Raw genomic sequence first — 20,662 nt, forward strand, 5'->3', positions numbered from 1 at the left:
TCGTATGTGGACAGGCTGAGAGAGTTGGGGTTGTTCAGCCTGGAGAAGAGAAGGCTGCGGGTAGACCTTAGAGCAGCCTCCCAGTACTGAAAGGGGCTCCCGGAAAGCTGGGGAGGGGCTTTTTACAAGGGCCTGTAGTGATAGCCTGAGAGAGAATGGCTTTAAATTGGAAGGGGGAAGATTTAGATAAGACATTAGGAAGAAATTCTCCACAATGAGGGTGGTGAGGCCCTGGCCCAGGTTGCTCAGAGAAGTGGTGGCTGCCCCATCCCTGGAGGTGTTCAAAGCCAGGTTGGATGAGGCTTTGAGCAGCCTGATTCAGTGGGAGTTGTCCATGTCTACACTAGGGGAACTGGATGAGCTTTAAAGTCCCTTCCAACTCAAACCATTCTATGATTCCATGATTCTATGAATAAAATGCTGGCTCAGCACACCCAGGGCTGTGCCTGCCCTTGGAGCTCCCATTGCAGAAGGATTTGCAGCTATTTTCAAACATTTCCTACTTTTTTCTTATAAAAATGATGCCAGAAAGCACGGTGTTATGGTGAGGAGCTGCTTACCATCATCTCTGGGTTGGAATTCCAGGGGATTTTGTGCAGAGCGAGCATTCAGTGTCATCTTGCAGCTGCAGCCCCAGCCAGCCTTGTAATTCCAATGCAATGATCCAACAGAAATATTGACACAGTGCTATAATCCAGATTAGGGACAGGTAAAGGCTGCAGGAATCTTATATCTGGATCTCTGCCACTTGGGGACAGCCACAAATGTGTTTCGACTCTCTACTTTGTTTCATCTGCACAATTCACTGCTTTCTGTCTGCTGTGAATTCAGGTCATCCTTGCTTGGGAATTTTCGTTCACTGCTGAGAAAAGGAACTGAGGAAGCACCAGAAATTTCGCCTCCTGTACAAGGCCAGGCTGAGACAGTTGTGCTTGTTCAGCCTAGAGAAGAGAAGGCTGCAGGGAGACCCTAGAACAGCCTTTCATGTGTTAAGATCTTCCAAGGCTGACACAGCTGCATCCAGTCATTCCTCAAAAATCAGTGCTCGTAGTCCTTCACTCATGGTCTCTTGCTTTGGCGGAAGCGTGAGTCATGTTCCGGTGTGGCTCCTGCTGTGCTCGCAGCACAGCAGCCACACACACTCACTGGAGGGAACAGTTGTGCTGCTCTTGCTAAAATAGAATCTATCTCTGCAAACTGGACAGAACTGAGATGCTCCCAGTCCTACCTGCCCACACAACAGAACTCCCCTGGTGTTGTAAGTCAAGGAATCTCATCTCAAATAGTTTCAGAATAGAAGCAGAACTCGAACAACTCAGGCCTAACGCTTTCTCATTGTAGCAGCATATTTTAATTATCAGGGTTTCCTCATGTAAAGCAGAGGGAGGCTGTTAAAGTGTTTATAGAATGCCAGAATTGTTGAGGTTGGAGAAGACCTTTAAGATCATAAGATCCAACCTTTAACCTCACACTGCCCATTCCACCTTTAAAGCTTGTCCTTAACCACCACATCCACATGGCTTTTAAACCCTACGGTGATGGGGAGTCCACCACTGCCCTGGGCAGCCTCTGCTAGGGCTGGACAACCCTTTCTGTGAAGGAATTATTCCTGATATCCAATCTAAACCTTCCCTGGCACAACTTGAGGCCATTTCCTCCTGTCCTGTCACTTGCTGCTTTCCATCCTTCACCTCCTTTCATCCGTTATGAAGAGGAGGAGATAGTTTCTTGTTTCTTAACCCAAACTCCTACCCAAGACTGAAAAAACAACAAACCCACTAAGGAAAGATTTAATATGTTTCTCATTTGTGCCTCATATCTTTAAAAATGTATACATTGAATAATGTCAAATATTCTTTTGCAAAAGTAACCAGAATGCACCTCTGTTCTCTGGACGTGAGCAGTGTTCCAGCTTAGCTTTCAGCCTACAGCTCCGAGCAGTCCTCGTTTTTTAAGTCCTTCTGCCAAGAGAAATGAGAAACCGTGGGCTTGATCCTCCAGTCTAGCCAAGCCCTGCACGGTGCAGGATTGGCTGCCGAGGGGCTAAGTCTGGCTGCTTGGCTTTGGCCAGATCTGCTCTGTCAGAATGCTGTGGAGCAGCAAAGGCTGCTGCCAGCATGGCTGCAGACCTGGCCGTGAGCTTCTGATGTGTGGAACAGGTAGCCAGTGAAAATGGCCCTAAGATGTGCCAGCAGAAATCTAGGGTGGATTAGGAGGAATTTCTTTACCAAAAGGGTTGTCAAGCACTGGCAGAGGCTGCCCAGGGAGGTGGTTGAGTCCCCATCCCTGGATGTGTTTAGAAGACAACTAGGTGTCATACTTGGGGACACAGTCTAGTGGCAGACTTGATGATCTTAAAAGTTTTTTCCAACCGAAACCATTCTGTGATCCTATGAAAAGCCTGAAAGAAAAGCAAAGAGAGTTGGGGTCGTTCAGCTTGGAGAAGAGAAGGCTGTGGGGAGGCCTTAGAGCAGCCTCCCAGTACTGAAAGAGGCTTCAGGAAAGCTGAGGAGGGGCTCTTGATCAGGGAATGCAGGGATAGGATGAGGGGAATGGATTTCAGCTGCAAGAGGAGAGATGGAGATGAGCTCTTAGGAAGAAATGTTTTCCTGTGAGGGTGGGGAGGCACTGGCCTGGGTTGCCCAGAGAAGTGGTGGCTGCCCCATCCCTGGAGGTGTTGAAGGCCAGTTTGGATGGGGCTTTGATCAACCTGATGCAGTGGGAGGTGTTGCTCTCCATGGCAGGGGGTTGGAACTGGACGGGCTTTGAGACCCCTTCCAACACAAACCATTCCATGATTCTGTGACCTTACATTCTCTTTACACAGGCACATGGTCAGAGGAAAGGCAGCAGGAGATCATTATTTAGATTTGAATAATGAATAATGGGCCTTATTTATGGTTTTGATTATGTATAATATGCTGTAAAAAAAAAAAGAAGTCATTCTTTCATTTCCACTGATTTAATGATCAGTTTTGAGTAATTAGAGGATAAGAGTTCATCCAGCAAATAACAGTGCAAGGATTGCTGTCTTAAAGAGCAGAACAAACTTTTTCCATAGAGAGCATACTGGACAGAAAATTCACCCCTCTGGTGCTCACTGTGGTAAATATGTGGTGTGGTGTGACCTACTAATGTCGGAGCTGATGAGTTTCAAAGCAAGTCAGTATCTGACCCAGTTAACTTCCAGAGTTGTTTCAAGTAAGTTTGCAGATGACACCAAACTAGGCTGCAGTGTCGATTTGCTGGAGGGCAGGAATGTTCTACAGGTGGATCTGGACAAGCTGGATGCATGAGCCCAGATCAATTGCATGAGGTTCGAGTAGGCCGAGTGCTGGGTCCTGCACTTGGGACACAGCAACCCCATGCAGTGCTCCAGGCTTGGGGAAGAGTGACTGGAAAGCTGCCCAAAGCAAAAGGCCCTGGGGCTGCTGGTTGACAGCAGCTGAGCATGAGCCAGCAGTGGCCCAGGTGGCCAAGAAGGCCAACAGCATCCTGGCTTGGATCAGCCAGTGTGGTCGGCAGGAGTAGGGAAGGGATTGTCCCCCTGCACTGGTCCCTGGGGAGGTGCGCCTCAAATCCTGAATTCAGTTCTGGGCCCCTCACTCCAAGGAAGAACTTGATGAGCTGGAGCATATCCGGATAAGGGGAATGGAGCTGGGGAAGGGCCTGGAGCCCGGGATTCTTGGAGTGTCTGGGGTCCCTGGGTCTGTTTAGTCTGGAGAAGCGGAGGCTAAAGGGAGACCTAATCACTCTCTGCAGCTCTTGGAAAGGAGGTTTTGGGGATGGGGCTTTTCTCCCAAACAACAAAGGTTGGGACAAGAGGAAATAGCCTCAAGTTGCGCCGAGGCAAATTCAGATTGGATAATGGGAAATATTCCTTCATTGAAAGAGTAGTTCAGCCCTGGCAGAGGCTGCCTGGGGAAGTGATGGAGTCCCTGTCCCTGGAGGGGTTCAAAAACTGTGTGGCCGTGGAACTTGAGGACATGGTTTGGTCGGCACAGTGGGGATGGATTAGATCAGCTGAGAGGGCTTTTCCAACCTTAACGATTTCATAATTCTGTCATTCTAGTAATTGTTAAGCTTTTCAGACACATAGAGTGGAATAGCAAGGAAAATGTTTAAGTAAGAGTTCCACAACCATTTTCTTCTCATCTTATTTAAAGTAGCCCTGTGGGCCTGCTGCTGATGCTTCAGTATCCGCCAGAATTCGACAATGTCCCTTTCTGCTCCTTCCAGCCCTCCTCCTCTAACATAATGAATGTCTGTACTGCAAAGTTCCCCTGTGTTCTGTACATCATGGGCCCCAGAGTCCTTGTCATTTGCACACAAAGCTCTGGAGTACATACCCGTGTTCATGGAAACCATATTCTCTTGCCTTGATGTGGGTTAAAGCTTTCACTTTGAGACTTTTCTTTAAGTGGCACCTGTTTTGGATCAATAACAGCAAGTGCTTGTGCGAAGTCGGGCCTGAAAGGCCAATAGGAAGTGTGTGACCCTTGTATGCTCTGGTCTTTGCTGCTGCTTGCTCACCTCTTGCCTCCTGAGCATCTGTAGGAGTATAGTCATAGAACCATGGAATACCTCAAGTTGGAAGAAACCCACAAGGATCATCAAGTCCAGCTCCTTTGATGTTAGCAAGTACCTGGGTACAGACCACTCTGATTCTGCAGATCATCCCAGATCAGCCTGTTAAAACCTCTGGTGTAAAGAGGAAAGGCTGCTTGATTTTGGATGAAGGATGTGGGGGCAGTGGAACACTGGTGTAGGCTGCTCAGAGGGGTGGTGGAGTCTCCATCCTTGGAGATATTAGGAACCTGCTCTGGGTGGTCTGGCTTGAGCAGAAAGGTTGGACGTTGTGATCTCAAGAGGTCCCTTCCAGCCTCAACAATTCCATCATCTGAAAACACAGAGTCATAGAATCGTAGAATGGTTTGCGTTGGAAGGGACCATAATGATATCATCTCAAACACCCAACTGCAGGTGCCAGCTTCCAGATGCTGAGGGCAGCGAGATGGAGCAGTGCGAGAAACCATGGTTTGAGTTGTGATTGTCAGTTCCCTGTCTGCTGTTGCTGACAAGAGGGCCTTGCCTGGATCATCACTGCTGTTCAAACACAGCCTCTGGCAGGTTTCTCATTAATTGCTTGTGGCTTTCGTATCAGAGAAAGAACTGAAGAGGGAAAGTCAAAGGAATGAGCCCTCAATCAAGTCATGGTGCTGCATGTACTGTGATTTGAATGTGCCTGGGCTGTTCTTTGCCAGTGAAGCCAGCTGATTCTAAACTACCACATCCATGTTATTAATCTTCCTTACCTTCCTGCATCTGAACAGCTCACTGGGAGTCATTCCTGGCTCCTGCTCGCTTCCAAACTGCTCCCAGGAATCATTTTGGAGAGCGCTGTTTGACTTGGGCCAAAGCCATGTTAGGGTCTGCTAAAAACCTAACCATGCAGACCATCCTGTTTTGGGACACTGGAAGACTCCCTGGCTCTGTTTCATTTACCAATATCCATGGGGCCAAACTGTCTCGGGATCACACCAGCAAACTACGTTCTTGAAGATCTGAGGGACAGAAACTGTAGGAATGGTTTGAAAATGAGCCATGCTGGGGTAGGCTTTAAGCCTCCCCCTTGCTAAATGGGATCTCCTGGGTTTATTATCGTTTTTGAGAACTTGCAGTGCAAGGAGGGATGATTTCAGTTGTATTATCAATAGAGACTATTTTCCATATAATAAAATGGCTTTATCCTCCATCACTGAGGGAGGACATGAACCATTTCTTTGCTCCTTTGAACCTTCTACCCCCACTCCTCCCTTCCTTTTGGTCATTTAAACTCAATTATGTCTTTGCCAGAGTGGGTAGACTTGTACAGTTGCTGGCACCAGACCTCAGTGCCTGGATACGCTTGCTTTTCATGGTCATGTCTTGTGCCTCTTTGTCCTATTGCAGTGCCTGGCTTCGAGCCAGGTAAATGGAGTGACTCTCTTCTCCTCTGAGCAGCCTGGTGTCCTTGTACCACATTGAATGTCTGCCAAATCTTATTTGTGACACATGGGAAGGTTCTGAGCAGGAGACGTGGTGAGATACTTCAGCAAAGGGCATTTCAAGTGTTTGCTTTTGTCTGCCATTGCGTGGTAGGGTCTTCAGTCAAAGAGCAAAACAATCAGTCTCTTTTATATGCCAGCCTGGAAGGATGTGTCCTCCTCTTTTCCTACAGGAAAGCTGGGGAGGGGCTCTTTATCAAGGAATGCAGGAATAGGATGAGGGGGATGGTTTGAAGCTGCAAGAGGAGAGATTGAGATGAGATCTTAGGCAGAAATGTTTTCCTGTAAGGGTGGTGAGGCCATGGCCCAGGTTGCCCAGAGAAGTGGTGGCTGCCCCATCCCTGGAGGTGTTGAAGTCTGGGTTCGATGGGGCTTGGAGCATCCTGATCTAGTGGGAGGTGTCCCTGCCCATGGCAGGGAGATTGGAACTGGATGGGCTTTGAGGTCCCTTCCCACCCAAACCATTCCATGATTCTGTGACTCTGTGATTCCTTTGGCTTTTGGAATATGTCTTGGTTCTACCTGGGAAAGGGTTAATTTCCTGGATTTGGCAGGGAAAGAGTCAAATTTCTCATGAAGCTGGAAGGGGACATGGACTGACCAGGAGATTTCCCATGCCATAGACCACATTCAGAGTACAGAAGGGGGAGTAGGTGGCCAGGCAGGGCACCTCAGAGCGCAGCTGGGCTCATGGTTTGACAATGCCACGTTCACAGCATGGGAGCACGTGCAGGCATTGTTTTTCATCTGGACAGTGAGTGGTTGATTGCTCACTTTGTATATTCTGTTAGTGTTGTTATTTTCCTCCTCCTTTGCTCTTCTACTAAACTGTCTTTATCCCAACCCACGAGTCTTACCTTTTCTTGTCGATTCCCCTCCCCATCCCACCGGAGGGTGTAGGGATGAGCAAGCGGCTGCCTTGGTTCTTGGTTTGCCAGTCGAAGCTGAACCATGACAGTCATTTTTGGTGCTTAATGTGGAGCATGAAGGGTTGGGATAACTGCATGTCTTACCAGAGTGTGTTAAAATACATTTGTTATAGACATTCATTGTGTTAGTTTAACAGTCACTTGTTCCAGTGATGTTTTCTGTGGTTGTGTTACGCACATCATCACATGCAGGAGATATCCCTCACGGTGCTGTTTGTCACCTCAAAGAAATGGCCCTGGCCCAGGTTGCCTAGATAAGCCATGGCTGCCCCATCCCTGTAGGTGATGAAGGCCAGGTTGGATGGGTCTGGGAGCAACCGGATGCGGTGGGAGGTGTCCCTGCCAGTGGCAGGGAGGTGGAACTGGATGGGCTTTGAGGTCCCTTCCAACCCAAAGAATTCTGTGATTCTATGATTCTATGAATATAAGAACCAAACCAATGTTGTCTGTGGCTGCTCTATAAATGATTGCTTGTTGTAATAAATCTGTGCTTAACTTCTTTCAACATTTCTATAACCGCCCTCATTTGAGCAGTTCCTGCATCTGCTTGAACCACATTTGGCAATGCCAAAGGTCAGTGATGCAATCACAAATGTCAGTTTGCCCTTTGTTTCAGTGTAACCCATGAGCTGTGCAGAGCACTTGGACCAGAGCAGACGGAGCTCTTGCAGTGTCATCATGTGATGCAATTTCTGTTCTTTTTTGACCTGGTGTTGTCACAGAGCCAGCCATGTCCTTTTTTTCCTTAATGTTGATTTTGTTTCCTTTTGGTTTTCTAAATCACTAACTGGGATCAATCTTTTCATTTCAGTCCTCCGAGGCCACTGGCTAACATGAATGACACCATGGTGACCCACGTGTCCTCGGGAGCCCCTACACCTACCAAAAGGTACGCCTGCCTCACTGTGCCGGTTGTTTCTATCCAGGAGAGGTGAATTCCGCAAAGTATGAGTTGTGTGTCACTAAGACTCTTCCAACACTGCCACCTCACAACATGCGTGCAGCGTTCATAACATCAGGAATTGTCCACAGAGCTTCCTTTTTTCTCTCTGGAGAGCAGTTTTCTTTTATTGGAATAGGCATTACCACACGAGTGTGACTGAAGAAATTTCTGAAGAGTTGTGTTTTCCTTTTTAAATGGAGCACTACTTCCAAAGCTGTTCAGAGAAAGACTGGTCTTGTGTCACAGGCTCCTCTGTATCCCAAGGAGTTGTTCTGTGCTGCTGGAGACATTTCACCTAACAACTACACTGTGTTGCTGCTGTTAACGCTTGTTCTCCAAACACAGCTGAGCTGCTAAAGCTCTTTCAAGCTGCCCGTGTCTGCCAGAGCATTTGGGCTTGTGTTGAATTTGTGTTTGTGTTTATTTAGTGACGAATCTGTAAATCATTTTGTGGACATATGAATGCAAACATGCAAAATCCTAGATTAATTGTCTATTTACACTTTTCTTATTCTCCAAGGAGAATAGGAAGGTGCCTCACTGGAGATGTTGCTTGTCCAGAGCTGTGAATGAATGAATGTGCCCTGCAGGGACTGAGGAACTAAAGCTGAGGAAAGGTTTAGAGCACAAGCTTTATGAGGAGTGACTGGGGGAGCTGGGGCTGTTTAGTCTGGGTAAAAGGAGACTGAGGGGAGACCTCATTGCTCTACAGCTTGCTAAATGGAGATTGTAGCAAGGTGGATGTTGGTCTCTTCTCCCTGGTAGCCAGAAAAGGGAAAGCGGCCTCAAGATGTGCCAGGGGAGATTTAGGTTGGATATGAGAAGGAATTTCTTTACTTTCCTTCAAGCTTTGGAAGAGGCTGCCCAGGGAGATGGTTGAGTCCTTGTCCCTGGAGGTGTTTAAAAGACAAGTAGATGTCACATTTGGGGACATGGTCTGGCAGCAGCCTTAGCAGGGATGATTGATGGATAAACTTGATGATTTTAAAGGTCTTTTCCAACCAAAACCATCCTGTGATTCTGTCACTGCTTTAGTGACAAGGTGGCACTCCAGAGGGAAGCTGTATCCCTCATTTCCAGCAGCAATCCTTCACACAGCACTAAGCAAAGATCCGTGCACTTCCCTGCTACTTTGCAAGACAAAACCAATCAGTTGTGGATGTAGGTTTGAACTGGCTACATTAAAGCTATTTAAAACTCTGTCTGTACAGTCATCCCATGTGGCATCTACAAACACTGCACACATGCATCCCTGGAGGTGTTGAAGTCCAGGTTGGATGGGGCTTTGGGCAAACTGATGCAGTGGGATGTGCCCCTGCCCACGGCAGAGGATTGGAACTGGATGGGCTTTGAGGTCCGTTCCAACCCAAACCATTCCATGATTCTATGCAGTGCACTGCATGGCTTCAAATATGGGATGAGGTAGAGTCCCTGTCGCAAGAAGTTCTTGAGACACAATTGGGCAAGGTATCTGATAAGCTAATCTGGGCTCCGTTTCACACAAAAGATCACCAGATGATCTTGTGAGGTCCCTTCCAAGCTGGGCTGTTCGGGGATTCTATGAAATCCACCTTGTTCTGTGTAATTAGAAGCAAAGAGGCTGAGAAAGCAGACAATTCCCAAAGCCAGTGCTTTACAGAGCATTCATGTAGAAGTCCCTAAGCATATGACCCTAACATCTCCTCATTGATTGGGTTGCACACAACCTTGTGGGCAAGGTCTTTTGCTTTGTCTCTGCTTTCATCTTCTGCTTGGGGTCCAGGTTTGTTTGCTGCTGAGCAGGCACCGATTGTCTTCCAGTCTCTATTAGGCATGGAGTCCACTGTGCCGAGAAGTGTGAAGCATTGCGTGAGTAGCAGTGTCTGTGAGGTTCTCCTGCAGCCTTCTCATCATCTTGTGTAAAAAGTCTTCAAGAATGGAGTGGTACAACTGTTTGTCAGCTCTGACTCAGCAGCAACAGTTACCTTGGGTGATGATCACTTCATTCCTCGGTTTCTACTTCTTTGTTTTACCCATTTGTGTAATCTGAATTGGATAATTCATGTTTTAAAAAATCTCTGATTTCACATCATCAAGTCCATTTCACCTTCTTTGATTTTATAATTGACGTGTCTGGTAGGGAGAGTTCCTGATGCCACCCTGTTGTGTTCTGGCTCACCAGCATTTCACCTCTTTCCACTACAGGATTGGTTTCTGTGCTCATCAGTGGGCATGAGAGGGGCCTTTTCATCCCATGGAATAACGCAGTCCTGGGAACTTTATTCTTCTGCTCCTCTCCGCTCAGAGAGTTCTTCCTCTCTCAGATTGTCTCTGCTGGAGGGATTTAAAAGCCGTGTGGATGCGGTGCTTAGGGACAGGTTGGCAGTGTGAAGTTAAGGGTTGGACCGAATGATCCCAAAAGTCTTCTCCAGCCTCAGCAATGCTGGAGTTCTACTGTGATATCTATAAAAATCATGTCTGATCTGGAAGAAGAGCACAGAGTGAAATATCAGTCCATTTTACCCATAGCAATGGTCTCCATGGGAGACAGACTCATGAGGAATATAAGCTCAGTGCCGAATACTCTGCAGGATGGTCCCTGATGGAGGAGGTGAGAAATTCTCACAGATACGCTTTTCAGTTCCTGATGTATTTCAAGCTCATGGGAAGAAATACTTTATTACTAAGCGAGCAAATGAGATCTCTACATTGTCAGAGGTTTAAGGGTACAAGATTTTCATGCTGATACTGTGTGCTGTCAGCTGTGCTGATGAGTAGCAGGTGCTTAAAGGTGACTTTATAAGCAGCGAGTAAGTCAAATTCTGCTCTTGTTTTTTTTCCATGTGACCCCTTCGTGCAGCACTCACTCATCAGTTTACTTCCTGATTTGTAGTGCATGTGGAGACCACCGCTTCATACATCTTTCCAGAGTGGAGCAAAGGGACAGAATTCCCTCCCTGGCCCTGCTGGTCCCACTGCTTTGGATGAAACCCAGGATGCAGTTGGTTTCTGGGCTGCGAGAGCCCATTGCTGGCTCTTGTTGAGCTTCTCATGGCCCAGCACCCCAAATCCTTCTCAGGGCTGCTCCCAATCCATTCTCCACTCAGCCTGCATTGGTGCTTGGGGTTGCCCCGACGCAGGTGCAGGATCTTGCCCTTGGATTTGTTGAACTTGTGAAGTTTACACAGCCCCATGTCTCCAGCCTGTCCAGGTCCCTCTGGATGCCATCCCTACCCTCCAGCATGTCAACCATATGACGCAGCTTGGTGTCATTGGCAAACTTGTTCAGGGTGTCCTCAGTCCCACTGAAGTTGGTGTAGATTTGGAATAAATACGAAAGAAATGACACGATTCTGCAAAACGATCCTAGTTGTCATCCTTTGCCCACAGTTTACTCTTCCTGAGAGGTGAGACGTTCACAGAAGTGTGGAATGGCAGTAGACCAGACTAGAACGTATCTTTAGAAAGCTGAAATCGTCTTAGATTCAAATGTCATCTTTTGTCAGGCATTATGAGAACTCATAGGCAGCAAGTACATGGTAGATGCCATCATCTGTGATTACCATACACATATTAGTTTCTATCCCTTGCCCAGCTCCTGCCCATCCCTCTTCAAGGATCCCACTTTCAGCATCCTGTCACTAAAGATTACTTCATATAGCAGATTCTTCAAGAGTTCAAGGGAAGAGGCTGCTTCTCTCCATACTTGCTGGTTCCAAAGAAGGAACGGGGTATTTATCTCTTCCTGGACCTGGGGGGAATGGGTAGGCTGCTTTAGGCTCAGGTAGTAATGTTTGCCTCCATCCTTCCAGCTCCTCAGGCCCTCAGCTTGCAGAACTCATGCTTCTCCATAACAAGCCCCTGGGGATGTACGTGAGGCTCGCAGTGGGACCCAAACACTTCTCTGCAAAGGTATTGTCACTTGGACTCTGCTTAGTGCCTTTGTTCATTGCAAAACACCTACTTGTGGCAGCTATGTACGCCTGACTGAGTCTGATCAGAGTAGGCTTGATTTAAAACCTAGGCTGCATCCAAAGCAGTGGGAACAGCAGAGCCAGGGAGTGGATTCTTCCCCTCTGGTGAGATCTCAGTTGGAGCCCTGCATCCAGTTCTGGAGTCCTCAGCGCAGGAAGGACATAGATCTGCTGGAGTGAATCCAGAGGAGGCCATGGAAATGATTTCAAGGGCTGGAGCACCTCCCATACAGGGACAGGCTGAGAGAGTTGGGCTTGCTCAGCCTGGAGAAGAAAATGCTCTGGGGAGACCTTAGAGCAGTTTCTAGTACTGAAAGGGGCTCCAGGAGAGCTGTGGAGGGGCTCTTGATCAGGGAGTGCAGGGACAGGATGAGAGGGAATGGTATTCAGCTGCAAGAGAGCAGATTGAGATGAGGTCTTAGGAAGAAATGTTTTCCTGTGAAGGTGGGGAGGCCCTGGCCCAGGTTGCCCAGTGAAGTGGTGGCTGCCCCATCCCTGGAGGTGCTGAAGTCCAGGTTGGATGGGGCTTTGAGCAACCTGATCCATTGGGAGGTGTCCCTGCCCATGGCAGGGGGTCGGAACTGGATGAGCTTTAAGATCCTTTCCCACTCAAAACTAGTTTGTGATTCTAGGATTTTACAGCTGTGGTTGCATGTGCAGCAGAACTCCCTGAAGTGTCTGTGTCCCCCCGCCGACCACCCTTCCCTGGTATGGTCACTGCAAGCTGCAGACCTTGTCCTGCATAGTCAGGGAACAAACCTATTTTAATCAGGAAAAAAAAAAAAAAAAGAAAAGGGAGTGGCATTGTGGTATCGAGACTCAACATTGTGGTGTTTTTGGTCCCAGGCCGTATAAAGAAGTATTTTTACTGGAGTCATAGTAATCATGGAGCAGTTTGGGTTGGAAGAAACCTCAAAGCCCGTCCAGTTCCAACCCTCTGCCATGGGCAGGGACACCTTCCACTGGATCAGGTTGCTCTAGGCCTCAGGAACACGTCCAAAAGCAGAAGGGATACCTTCGGATTCCAAAGACATCGTAAAGTAATCAGTCCGTACCCACATAGAGGGGTAGGAAAGAAAATAGCTGACTTAACTGTGTTGAGAGCAAATATCATCCAAGAATGGGAACAGGATGGTCCTTCCCAGGTGGGTGGCCTAGTGATGGAGGGGGAAGCACTTATTTAAAATGCATCAACTCCTAAAGCCTCCAACACTCTCCCATATGGTGTTTTCATACATAAAGCAGGTAGACATGGACTGGTGGAGACTGCTGGTGTGTAGGTGCAGTGAGTGTTGAAAAATTGCAGTCAGAGAAAGCAAATATCAATATTTTCCTACAAAAGAGGGAGCCCACATCAGGTGGGATCCCACGAGGTCTGTTCCCAGCTCAGTGTTACTCCATTTATTCCTTGGCAGCTTGTATGATGAAGTAGGGAACACGTGTATGTGAATTCCATACCGATGCTATGCAAGGGAGGTCCTGGAGACTTCAGAGTGCAAGCCTCCAAGAACGCTTCTGTAGATCAGTTAGGTGAAATTAATAAAGACTGCTTGGAGAGACAGAAAATGGGCACCTCAGATACTTTGTTCAGTTTGGGGCCCCTTACTCCAAGAAGAACAGTGAGGGGCTGAAGTGTTTCCAGAGAAGGGGAATGGAGCTGGGGAAGGGTTCAAAGCACAAGGCTTGTGAGGAGCAGCTGAGGGAGCTGGGGCTGTTTAGTCTGGAGAAGATGAGGCTGAAGGGAGACCTCATTGCTGTCTGCAACTGCTTGAAAGGAGGTTCTAGCAAGGTAGGGTTTGGTCTCTTCTTCCTGGTAGCCAGTAATAGGATAAAGAGAAATGGACTCAAGATGCACCAAGGGGAGATTTAGGTTGGATTAGGAGGAATTTCTTTACTGAAAGGGTTGTGAAGCACTGGCAGAGGCTGCCCAGGGAGTCCCCATCCCTGGAGGTGTTTAAAAGATGAGTAGATGTCGTATTTGGGGACATGGTCTGGTAGCAGCCTTAGCAGGGCTGGATTGATGGTTGGACTTGATGATCTTAAAGGGATTTTCCAACTGAAACCATTCTGTGATTCTATGGAAATAAAAGAGAAGCAGAGAACAATTGGGATGCAAATCACCAAAATTCCCACACAAAATGGAGATGATGATGTGATCGGGGTTTGTAGTAAGAGGAGCACCATGCCTAGGATCATTCAGACGATGGCTCCATAGCAGTGACTGCCCCCTGACATCCTGTCTTGACTTTTGGACAGAGATGCTGGGATGGCTGTTGACACATGGCAAGTCCTGAAGCAGACAGTGGTGTTGACCTTTCATAGAAGGAGTCTTCTGCTTTGGCAGAGCTCTGCCCATGGTCCCTATGGGGAAGGGGCTGGTGAGAGGGCTCATTGTCCACTTGGGGAGCAGAGAGAAAAAGCACTAGGTTGTTCTCAGCAGTGGAGATTTCAGATGAGTGATGGGAACTGTAGGTCTAGAAGTTTGTTGAGTTCTGCAGATCCGTTTCAGAGCAGCTCCCACAGTGCAGCAGCACATCTTCTAGGAACAGCTTAGGAAAACACCTGCTATCTCATCTGTTTGATCCCTCTTTGAGGAGAAGGATGGACTAAAGACCTCCGGAAGTCATTGCCTTATCACAGTTCAGTAAAAGAAATTACCAACCCATAGAGTCATTCTGATTTTCTTTAAATTAAAGAGTATATTTAAGTGTGTTAGATGAAACAATTTCAACAGGAGATTAGACATCCACGCTGTGTTCACTACCAATACAGCTTGAGCGATGTGGAGAAGTGATAGCCAAGTTTTTGTTATGTTCATTTTGCTTAAAATTAATTAGCAGATTCTATCCCAATTCACAATTGGCTTGAGCTACTCTGCAATTGCCTCTGGACGTACAAGTGAGTACAGAAAAAAGAATGGAGCACAGAGGGTCAGAACTGTAATTACCGAGACCAGAGGGGAGAAATTCTTCTAATCCACGCACATGAGTGTTCTTGAGACCTGTAACTGGGTGGCCGGTGACCAAAAGCTGTGCCTTGGTTTTGTGGTGCAGCAGGGCTGGGGGAAGCTGAGTGAAGGACAAAGCTCTGGGAGAGGTTATAGCAGCCTTCCAGTTCTGAAAGGGGCTCCAGGAAGGCTGGAAAGTGGTGTTCTCGAGTGGACTGGGGCACCACCAGGCACCTGTGTTCCCAGATGGGAATCATACAATGGTTTGGCTTGGAAGAGATCTTAAAGCTTGTCCAGTTCCAGCCCCCTGACGTTGGCAGGGACACCTCCCACTGGATCAGGTTGTTCAAAGCCCCATCCAGCCTGGACTTCAATACCTCTAGGGATGGGGCAGCCACCACTTCTCTGGGCAACCTGGGCCAGGGCCTCCCCACCCTCACAGGAAAGCATTTCTTCCTGAGATCTCATCTCAGTCTCCCTTCTTTCAGCTTTAAACCCTTCCCCCTTGCCTGTGGCAGGGAGTTGGAACTGGATAATCTTTAAGGTCCTTTCCAATCCAAACAACCTTTCTATGATTCTATCCCTGATAGATATGCACTCCCTGATAAAGACTCCTCCAATGGCAAACTAGATATGTGCTAGGAAGGATGTCCAGGCACACATTAATTCAATCTAACTCTTATTTTTGTCCCAACCACAAGAGTGCTGATCACCATTAATGCTGTTCCCATGTTGAGTTAAAGATGGAGTCATTTTTGCTGGGCATTTCCTTTCCCAAAGGGCCTCCGTAATTGGTTACAGTGAAAAAGGACTTGGAATGTGCGTTTGTGCTTGTGATGTGCCCGCTACAAAGCGCATCTGAAATCAAGCTTTTCAGCACTTGCCAGCAGTCAGGCTCATGAAGTGCAGATCACTTAAAAACTCCCTGTGCAGTGGTTGGTGGGGAACTTTCTTTCTTAAAATAGACCCTCAGTTGCAAAGGTTGCTCTTTGCCTGGAGGGGCTACCGTGGGTAGTTCCTTTCTCCCTCTTTTTCATAGGTCTCACTCAGGTCCTGGCATGCGTTTCTGATGTGTTGCTGCACGTAACAGGGCAGAAAAGAGCTTGGCTGTCTCAAAAATGTGAATTCTCTTTTTGTGGGATCAGGAGATTGATGCTGAAAGCAATAAACGCCATGTTCGTAAGAGCTGCTGAAACAAATCCTTCCTGGACGTGCGCAGAAAGGAATTAACTGCACTTTAGAAACAAATAAAGCAGCTGGAATACCCAACATGGAAATGATAAATGGAATTTCTCTTACACTCATATTTCAGGAAGAAGTGCATTTAATGCTAAAATAATAATGATACCTGTTACAGATAGCGATAATAGCAGTGATACCTGTGCCTAGGTGGCCAAGGCGGCCAATGGCATCTTGGCCTCTATCAGAAACGGTGTGGCCAGCAAAAGCAGGGAAGGGATCGTCCCGCTGCACTTGGCATTGGTGGGGCCATACCTTGAATCAGTTTTGGGCCCCCTCACTCCAAGAAAGACCTTGAGGGGCTGGAGCGTGTGCGGAGAAGGGGAATGGAGCTGAAGGAGGAACTGGAGAACAAGCCTTATGAGGACCGGCTGAGGAAGCTGGGGTTCCATAGCCTGGAGAGGAGGAGGCTGAGGGAAGACCTCATCACTGTCTACAACAGCCTGAAAGGAGGTTGTAGCAAGGTGGGTGCTGGTCTCTTCTCCCAAGTGACAGCGATAAGATGAGATGAAATGGCCTCAAGTTGTGCCAGGACAGGTTCAGATTAGACATCAGGAACAATTTCTTCATGGAAAGGGTTCTGAGGCACTGGCAGAGGCTGCCCAGGGCAGTGGTGGAGTCCTCATCCCTGGAAGGGTTTAAAAGTTGGGTAGATTAGATGCTTAGAGATCTGGTTTATTAGTGGACAGGTACGGTTGGAGTTGATGATCTCAAAGGTCTTGTCCAACCAAGTGATTCTACGATCCTATGATTCTAAGAATAACTTTTTAGATAGCAATCTGATCTCCTGGCTGCACGGAACTGATTGTCCCCCCTGTAGAGAGTAGGGCTGTCAACACCAGAACAGTTCCATGTGGTGGGACAACAGCCAGGGTCCTGCAGGTGAAGCTGCACCACATTGGGAGGCAAACCCAGCAGAGCAGAACCGGTGTGGTGGAGAAGAAACGGCTGCCTTTTTGTGCAGTTCCTGGGATCATATGAGACCCAATTCGCACTATCTCTGAGGGATTCTGAGCAGCCGCTGTTGTGAGCATGGTAGGATCCAGTGTGATGTAACTACTTAAAGAGGGGCTACTTGTGACAAGTGTTGCATCAATCTCTGTTCATAGAAACGTTCAAGACAATCACGGCTTTATTGTTATGAGGCCTCAAAACAAAAAGACCCAACACCTATCCATGGTTCCCCGTTAGAGTGTGGTTCTGTTGACACCAGCCACTGATTCTACAGTTTTTTAAAACTTTCCTTAAATTTTGATTTATCATTACGAGAGAAAGAGAAGAGGCTGGATGCCTTCAGTTCTGGTTTTCAACATAGCGATACAACTGCAGCCCACACTTTGGAGGAGTTTGATGGCAGAGGAGTGGGTTCTGCTCCAGCCCCGAGCCCTACTGGCCCTGACTCTGCTCAGCTGGCTCTTTCCACTGGTTCCATGTAGCTCCCAGATCCTGTTGGGAATGGCACTGCCGCAGGCAGAGGCTGCCTGATGCTTTGGGCCACATTGCTCCAGGTGGTCCCACTCTGCTGGAGCGCAGGGAAGGGCCCCAGCTCTACTCATGCCATGGTTACGTACTCAGATGTTTCCCTAACCTGTGTTTTACGCTGTAGCTGCAGGAGGAATCCATTTCATCCCGCTGGCAGAAACTCATTTACATTTTAAATTTCTCATCTGTTTGCTTTAATTTGTACCTGTTAGTTTCGTTAACATCCATTCATTTTTTTGCTTTGTATTTAAGTTGTGTCTTGTTTGCTCTCTTTTGCCTCCATTGCTGCCAGGTCCCGGTGCCTCCCAGATCCGGCCAGCCGATTAGCTGACGAGCACGCTCTGATAGCAGCCTACGTGAGCCGGCTGCAGAACGGTGTGCGGTTAGCGTTAGGAAAGCCTTCCCGGAGCAGTGACGGGTATGGTTATGCTGCTTCCCGTGGGGAGGGATATTCCCATCAAACGCATTTGGCCTCTGTTGGCAAATCATAGACTCATGGAGTGGTTTGAGTGGGAAGGGATCTTAAAGCCCATCCAGTTCCAACCTCCTGCCATAGGCAGGGACACCTCCCACTGGATCAGGTTGCTCCAAGCCCCATCCAACCTGGACTTCAACACCTCCAGGGATGGGGCAGCCACTACTTCTCTGGAGAACCTGGGCCAGGGCCTCCCCACCCTCACAGGAAAACATTTCTTCCTCAGATCTCATCTCAATCTCCCCTCTTGCATCTGAAAACCATTCTGCTCATCCTGTCCCTGCACTGTCTGATCAAGAGCCCCTCCACAGCTCTCCTGGAGCCCCTTTCAGTACAGGAAGGCTGTTGTAAGATCTACTGTTAGAAGAAGCTAAAGACAAAGAACATCATTTCAGTCGTGGTTTCATTGTCCATGGTAGTGCCTGCCAAGTCAGCTCGAGAGACTGACAAAATCTGTGCTCCACTGTTGCCTCTTCTGATCTTCACCCCCACTTCTTGTATAATAACGGATCTGTCTGCTTTGGGCAGGCTGTGGGCAGATCCGCAGGGCTCACCAGCAAATGATCTGTGTTTTGAACTGATTAAGATAACAGCAGATCTCGTGCACTTACAGCATTCCCTGTAACAACCGTCACTGTTTTTCTATCTTCTGCTCTTCTGTGTGTGTCTGCTCCTGGCTGCTGTTGGAGACGAGGTACTGGATGCTGTTCTGGCCCAGGTGCTGTTCTTGTACTTCTCACGGCCCCTGTCCTGCCAGGGCAGAGCAGCCTTTGGAACCAGAAGAGACCATCAAAGCATCTTCTGTGTCATCTCACACCCGAGTTCAGGTGTTTGGACATCTAAGAGGTGTTTGGGCAATGCCCTTAATAACACGCTTTAGCTTTTGGTCTGCCCTGAAGTGGTCAGGCAGTTGGACCAGATCATCCCAAAAGAAGGGAGATTGAGATGAGATCTTAAGAAGAAAGATTTTCCTGTGAGGGTGGGGAGGCCCTGGCCCAGGTTGCCCAGAGAAGTAATGGCTGCCCCATCCCTGGAGGTGTTGAAGGCTAGGTTGGATGGGGCTTTGAGCAACCTTGATCCAGTGGGAGTTGTCCCTGCTCATGGCAGGGATTTGGAACCGGATGAGCTTTGAGGTCCCTTCCCACCTAAACCATTCCATCATTCTGTTATTCTATGATGCTTGTAGGTCCTTTCCTACTGAAATTAACCTACCCTTATTCTACCCTATCCAATCCCATTCCATCCTGGTGCTGAACCTAAGACCTCATTTCCTTAAAGATGTAGCTTTCAGAGAACACCTTGGTGGAGAAGCCCTCATTTCATTGAAGATATGTCCCAGTGATTAATTGCAATTGCTATTTAAGAAAGCACTAATTCCAATATGAACTTCTTCCACTTTCCATCCCTTACCTTTGTAATTTATCACCCAGCATCTTTTCACGTCTTTCAGCCAAACTCTGAGAACCTTTAAGCCATGGCACGCTGCATCCCTGAGATTTTTCAACATATTAAGAGTTATTTAATTCACTCATGTCCTCCAACCAAAAAGTCCATCAAAGCTACATAAGGAACACAGCAAACAGGGCTCAGGGGACTTCATTTATATTATAAGATACTGTTCTTTTCTTCCTACTGCATTATTGTGGTAGCAGGCCAAACGGGTAAGGGCTTTCCAAAGACGTAATAGGAAGTCCCCACCCTAAAGGCCATGCTCCAGGCACCGAGAGCTGCTGAGCACAGCGAGCTGTACCATGTACAGCTAGAAGGCTTAAGGAGCTGATGAGTTGTGCTTTATTACTTGGACAGCTGTGTGTTACCTATTTCTTAGGCTCAGCATTCCTAGCTTATGTTCCCCATCCGTCAGTAAGCCTGCTTGTCCCCAGCTCCCGGGAAGTCTCCATTTCAGCTTCACTTTTTGCTGGAAAAATTAAGTGCCCCTGCCTGGCATGTCATTATTTTTATGTATTGTGATTCTGGTTTACTACAGAAGACAGGAAGGACATGAATCTGTTAGAGCGAGTCCAGAGGAGGTCACGGAGATGACCTATACCATTCCAACCCATACCATTCTGTGATTCCATGACAGCTGGCCACAGGATTTGTGTAGTTTGCTTTTGGTTAGTGGATCTAGGTGAATGGGTGGGTGGTCAGCTGCTTGTCTGGGATGATTTGCTCTCCCTTAAATTCCTGACGCTGAAACTGCCACTGTCTGCAGAACTCCTGATTTTAAAGGAGAATGAAAGGAAAAAAAATCACTTTTGTTAAAGATGTTGTGTCCCTAAGATCCTTAATCTTGGCTCACTATCAGCTGACAGCCAGGCTATGTGTCCCTCCAGGACAGTGCTGCAGCAAGAATAGTCATAGAATCACAGAGTGGTTTGTGTTGGAAAGGACCTCAAAGCCATCCAGTTCCAACCTCCTGCTATGGGCAGGGACACCTCCCACTGGATCAGGTTGCTCCAAGCCTCTTCCAACCTGGCCTTGAACACCTCCAGGGATGGGGCAGTCACCACTTCTCTGGGCAGCCTGAGCCAGGGCCTCCTCACCCTCACAGGGAAACATTTTTGCCTCGGATCTCTTCTCAATCTCCCCTCTTGCATCTGAAAACCATCTCCCCTTGTCCTACCGCTGTGCTCCCTGAGAAAGC

The 20,662-nt window shown here is 47.9% G+C and overlaps 1 protein-coding gene across 14 annotated transcripts in view; it reads left to right on the forward strand.

The window, feature by feature from the left end:
* The window catches only part of DTNB (dystrobrevin beta), a 161,548-nt gene that overhangs the window by 56,818 nt on the left and 84,068 nt on the right, over positions 1-20,662 (forward strand). For 8 of the 14 annotated variants that reach the window (XR_008449026.1, XM_054061653.1, XM_054061649.1 and 5 more), the window contains 2 exons: positions 7,788-7,865; positions 17,833-17,958. Coding sequence is in view for 10 of the 14 variants with exons in the window: in XM_054061653.1 (XP_053917628.1) it covers positions 7,788-7,865; positions 17,833-17,958 (204 nt within the window). In the remaining 4 variants the exon portion in view is untranslated. Of the gene's footprint in view, positions 1-7,787; positions 7,866-11,710; positions 11,811-17,832; positions 17,959-20,662 lie in introns of all 14 variants that reach the window. The other 6 variants (XM_054061655.1, XM_054061656.1, XM_054061657.1 and 3 more) reach the window with 3 other exon arrangements.

The sequence above is a fragment of the Cuculus canorus genome, chromosome 3 (assembly GCF_017976375.1).
Source record: "Cuculus canorus isolate bCucCan1 chromosome 3, bCucCan1.pri, whole genome shotgun sequence".
NCBI lineage: Eukaryota > Metazoa > Chordata > Aves > Cuculiformes > Cuculidae > Cuculus > Cuculus canorus.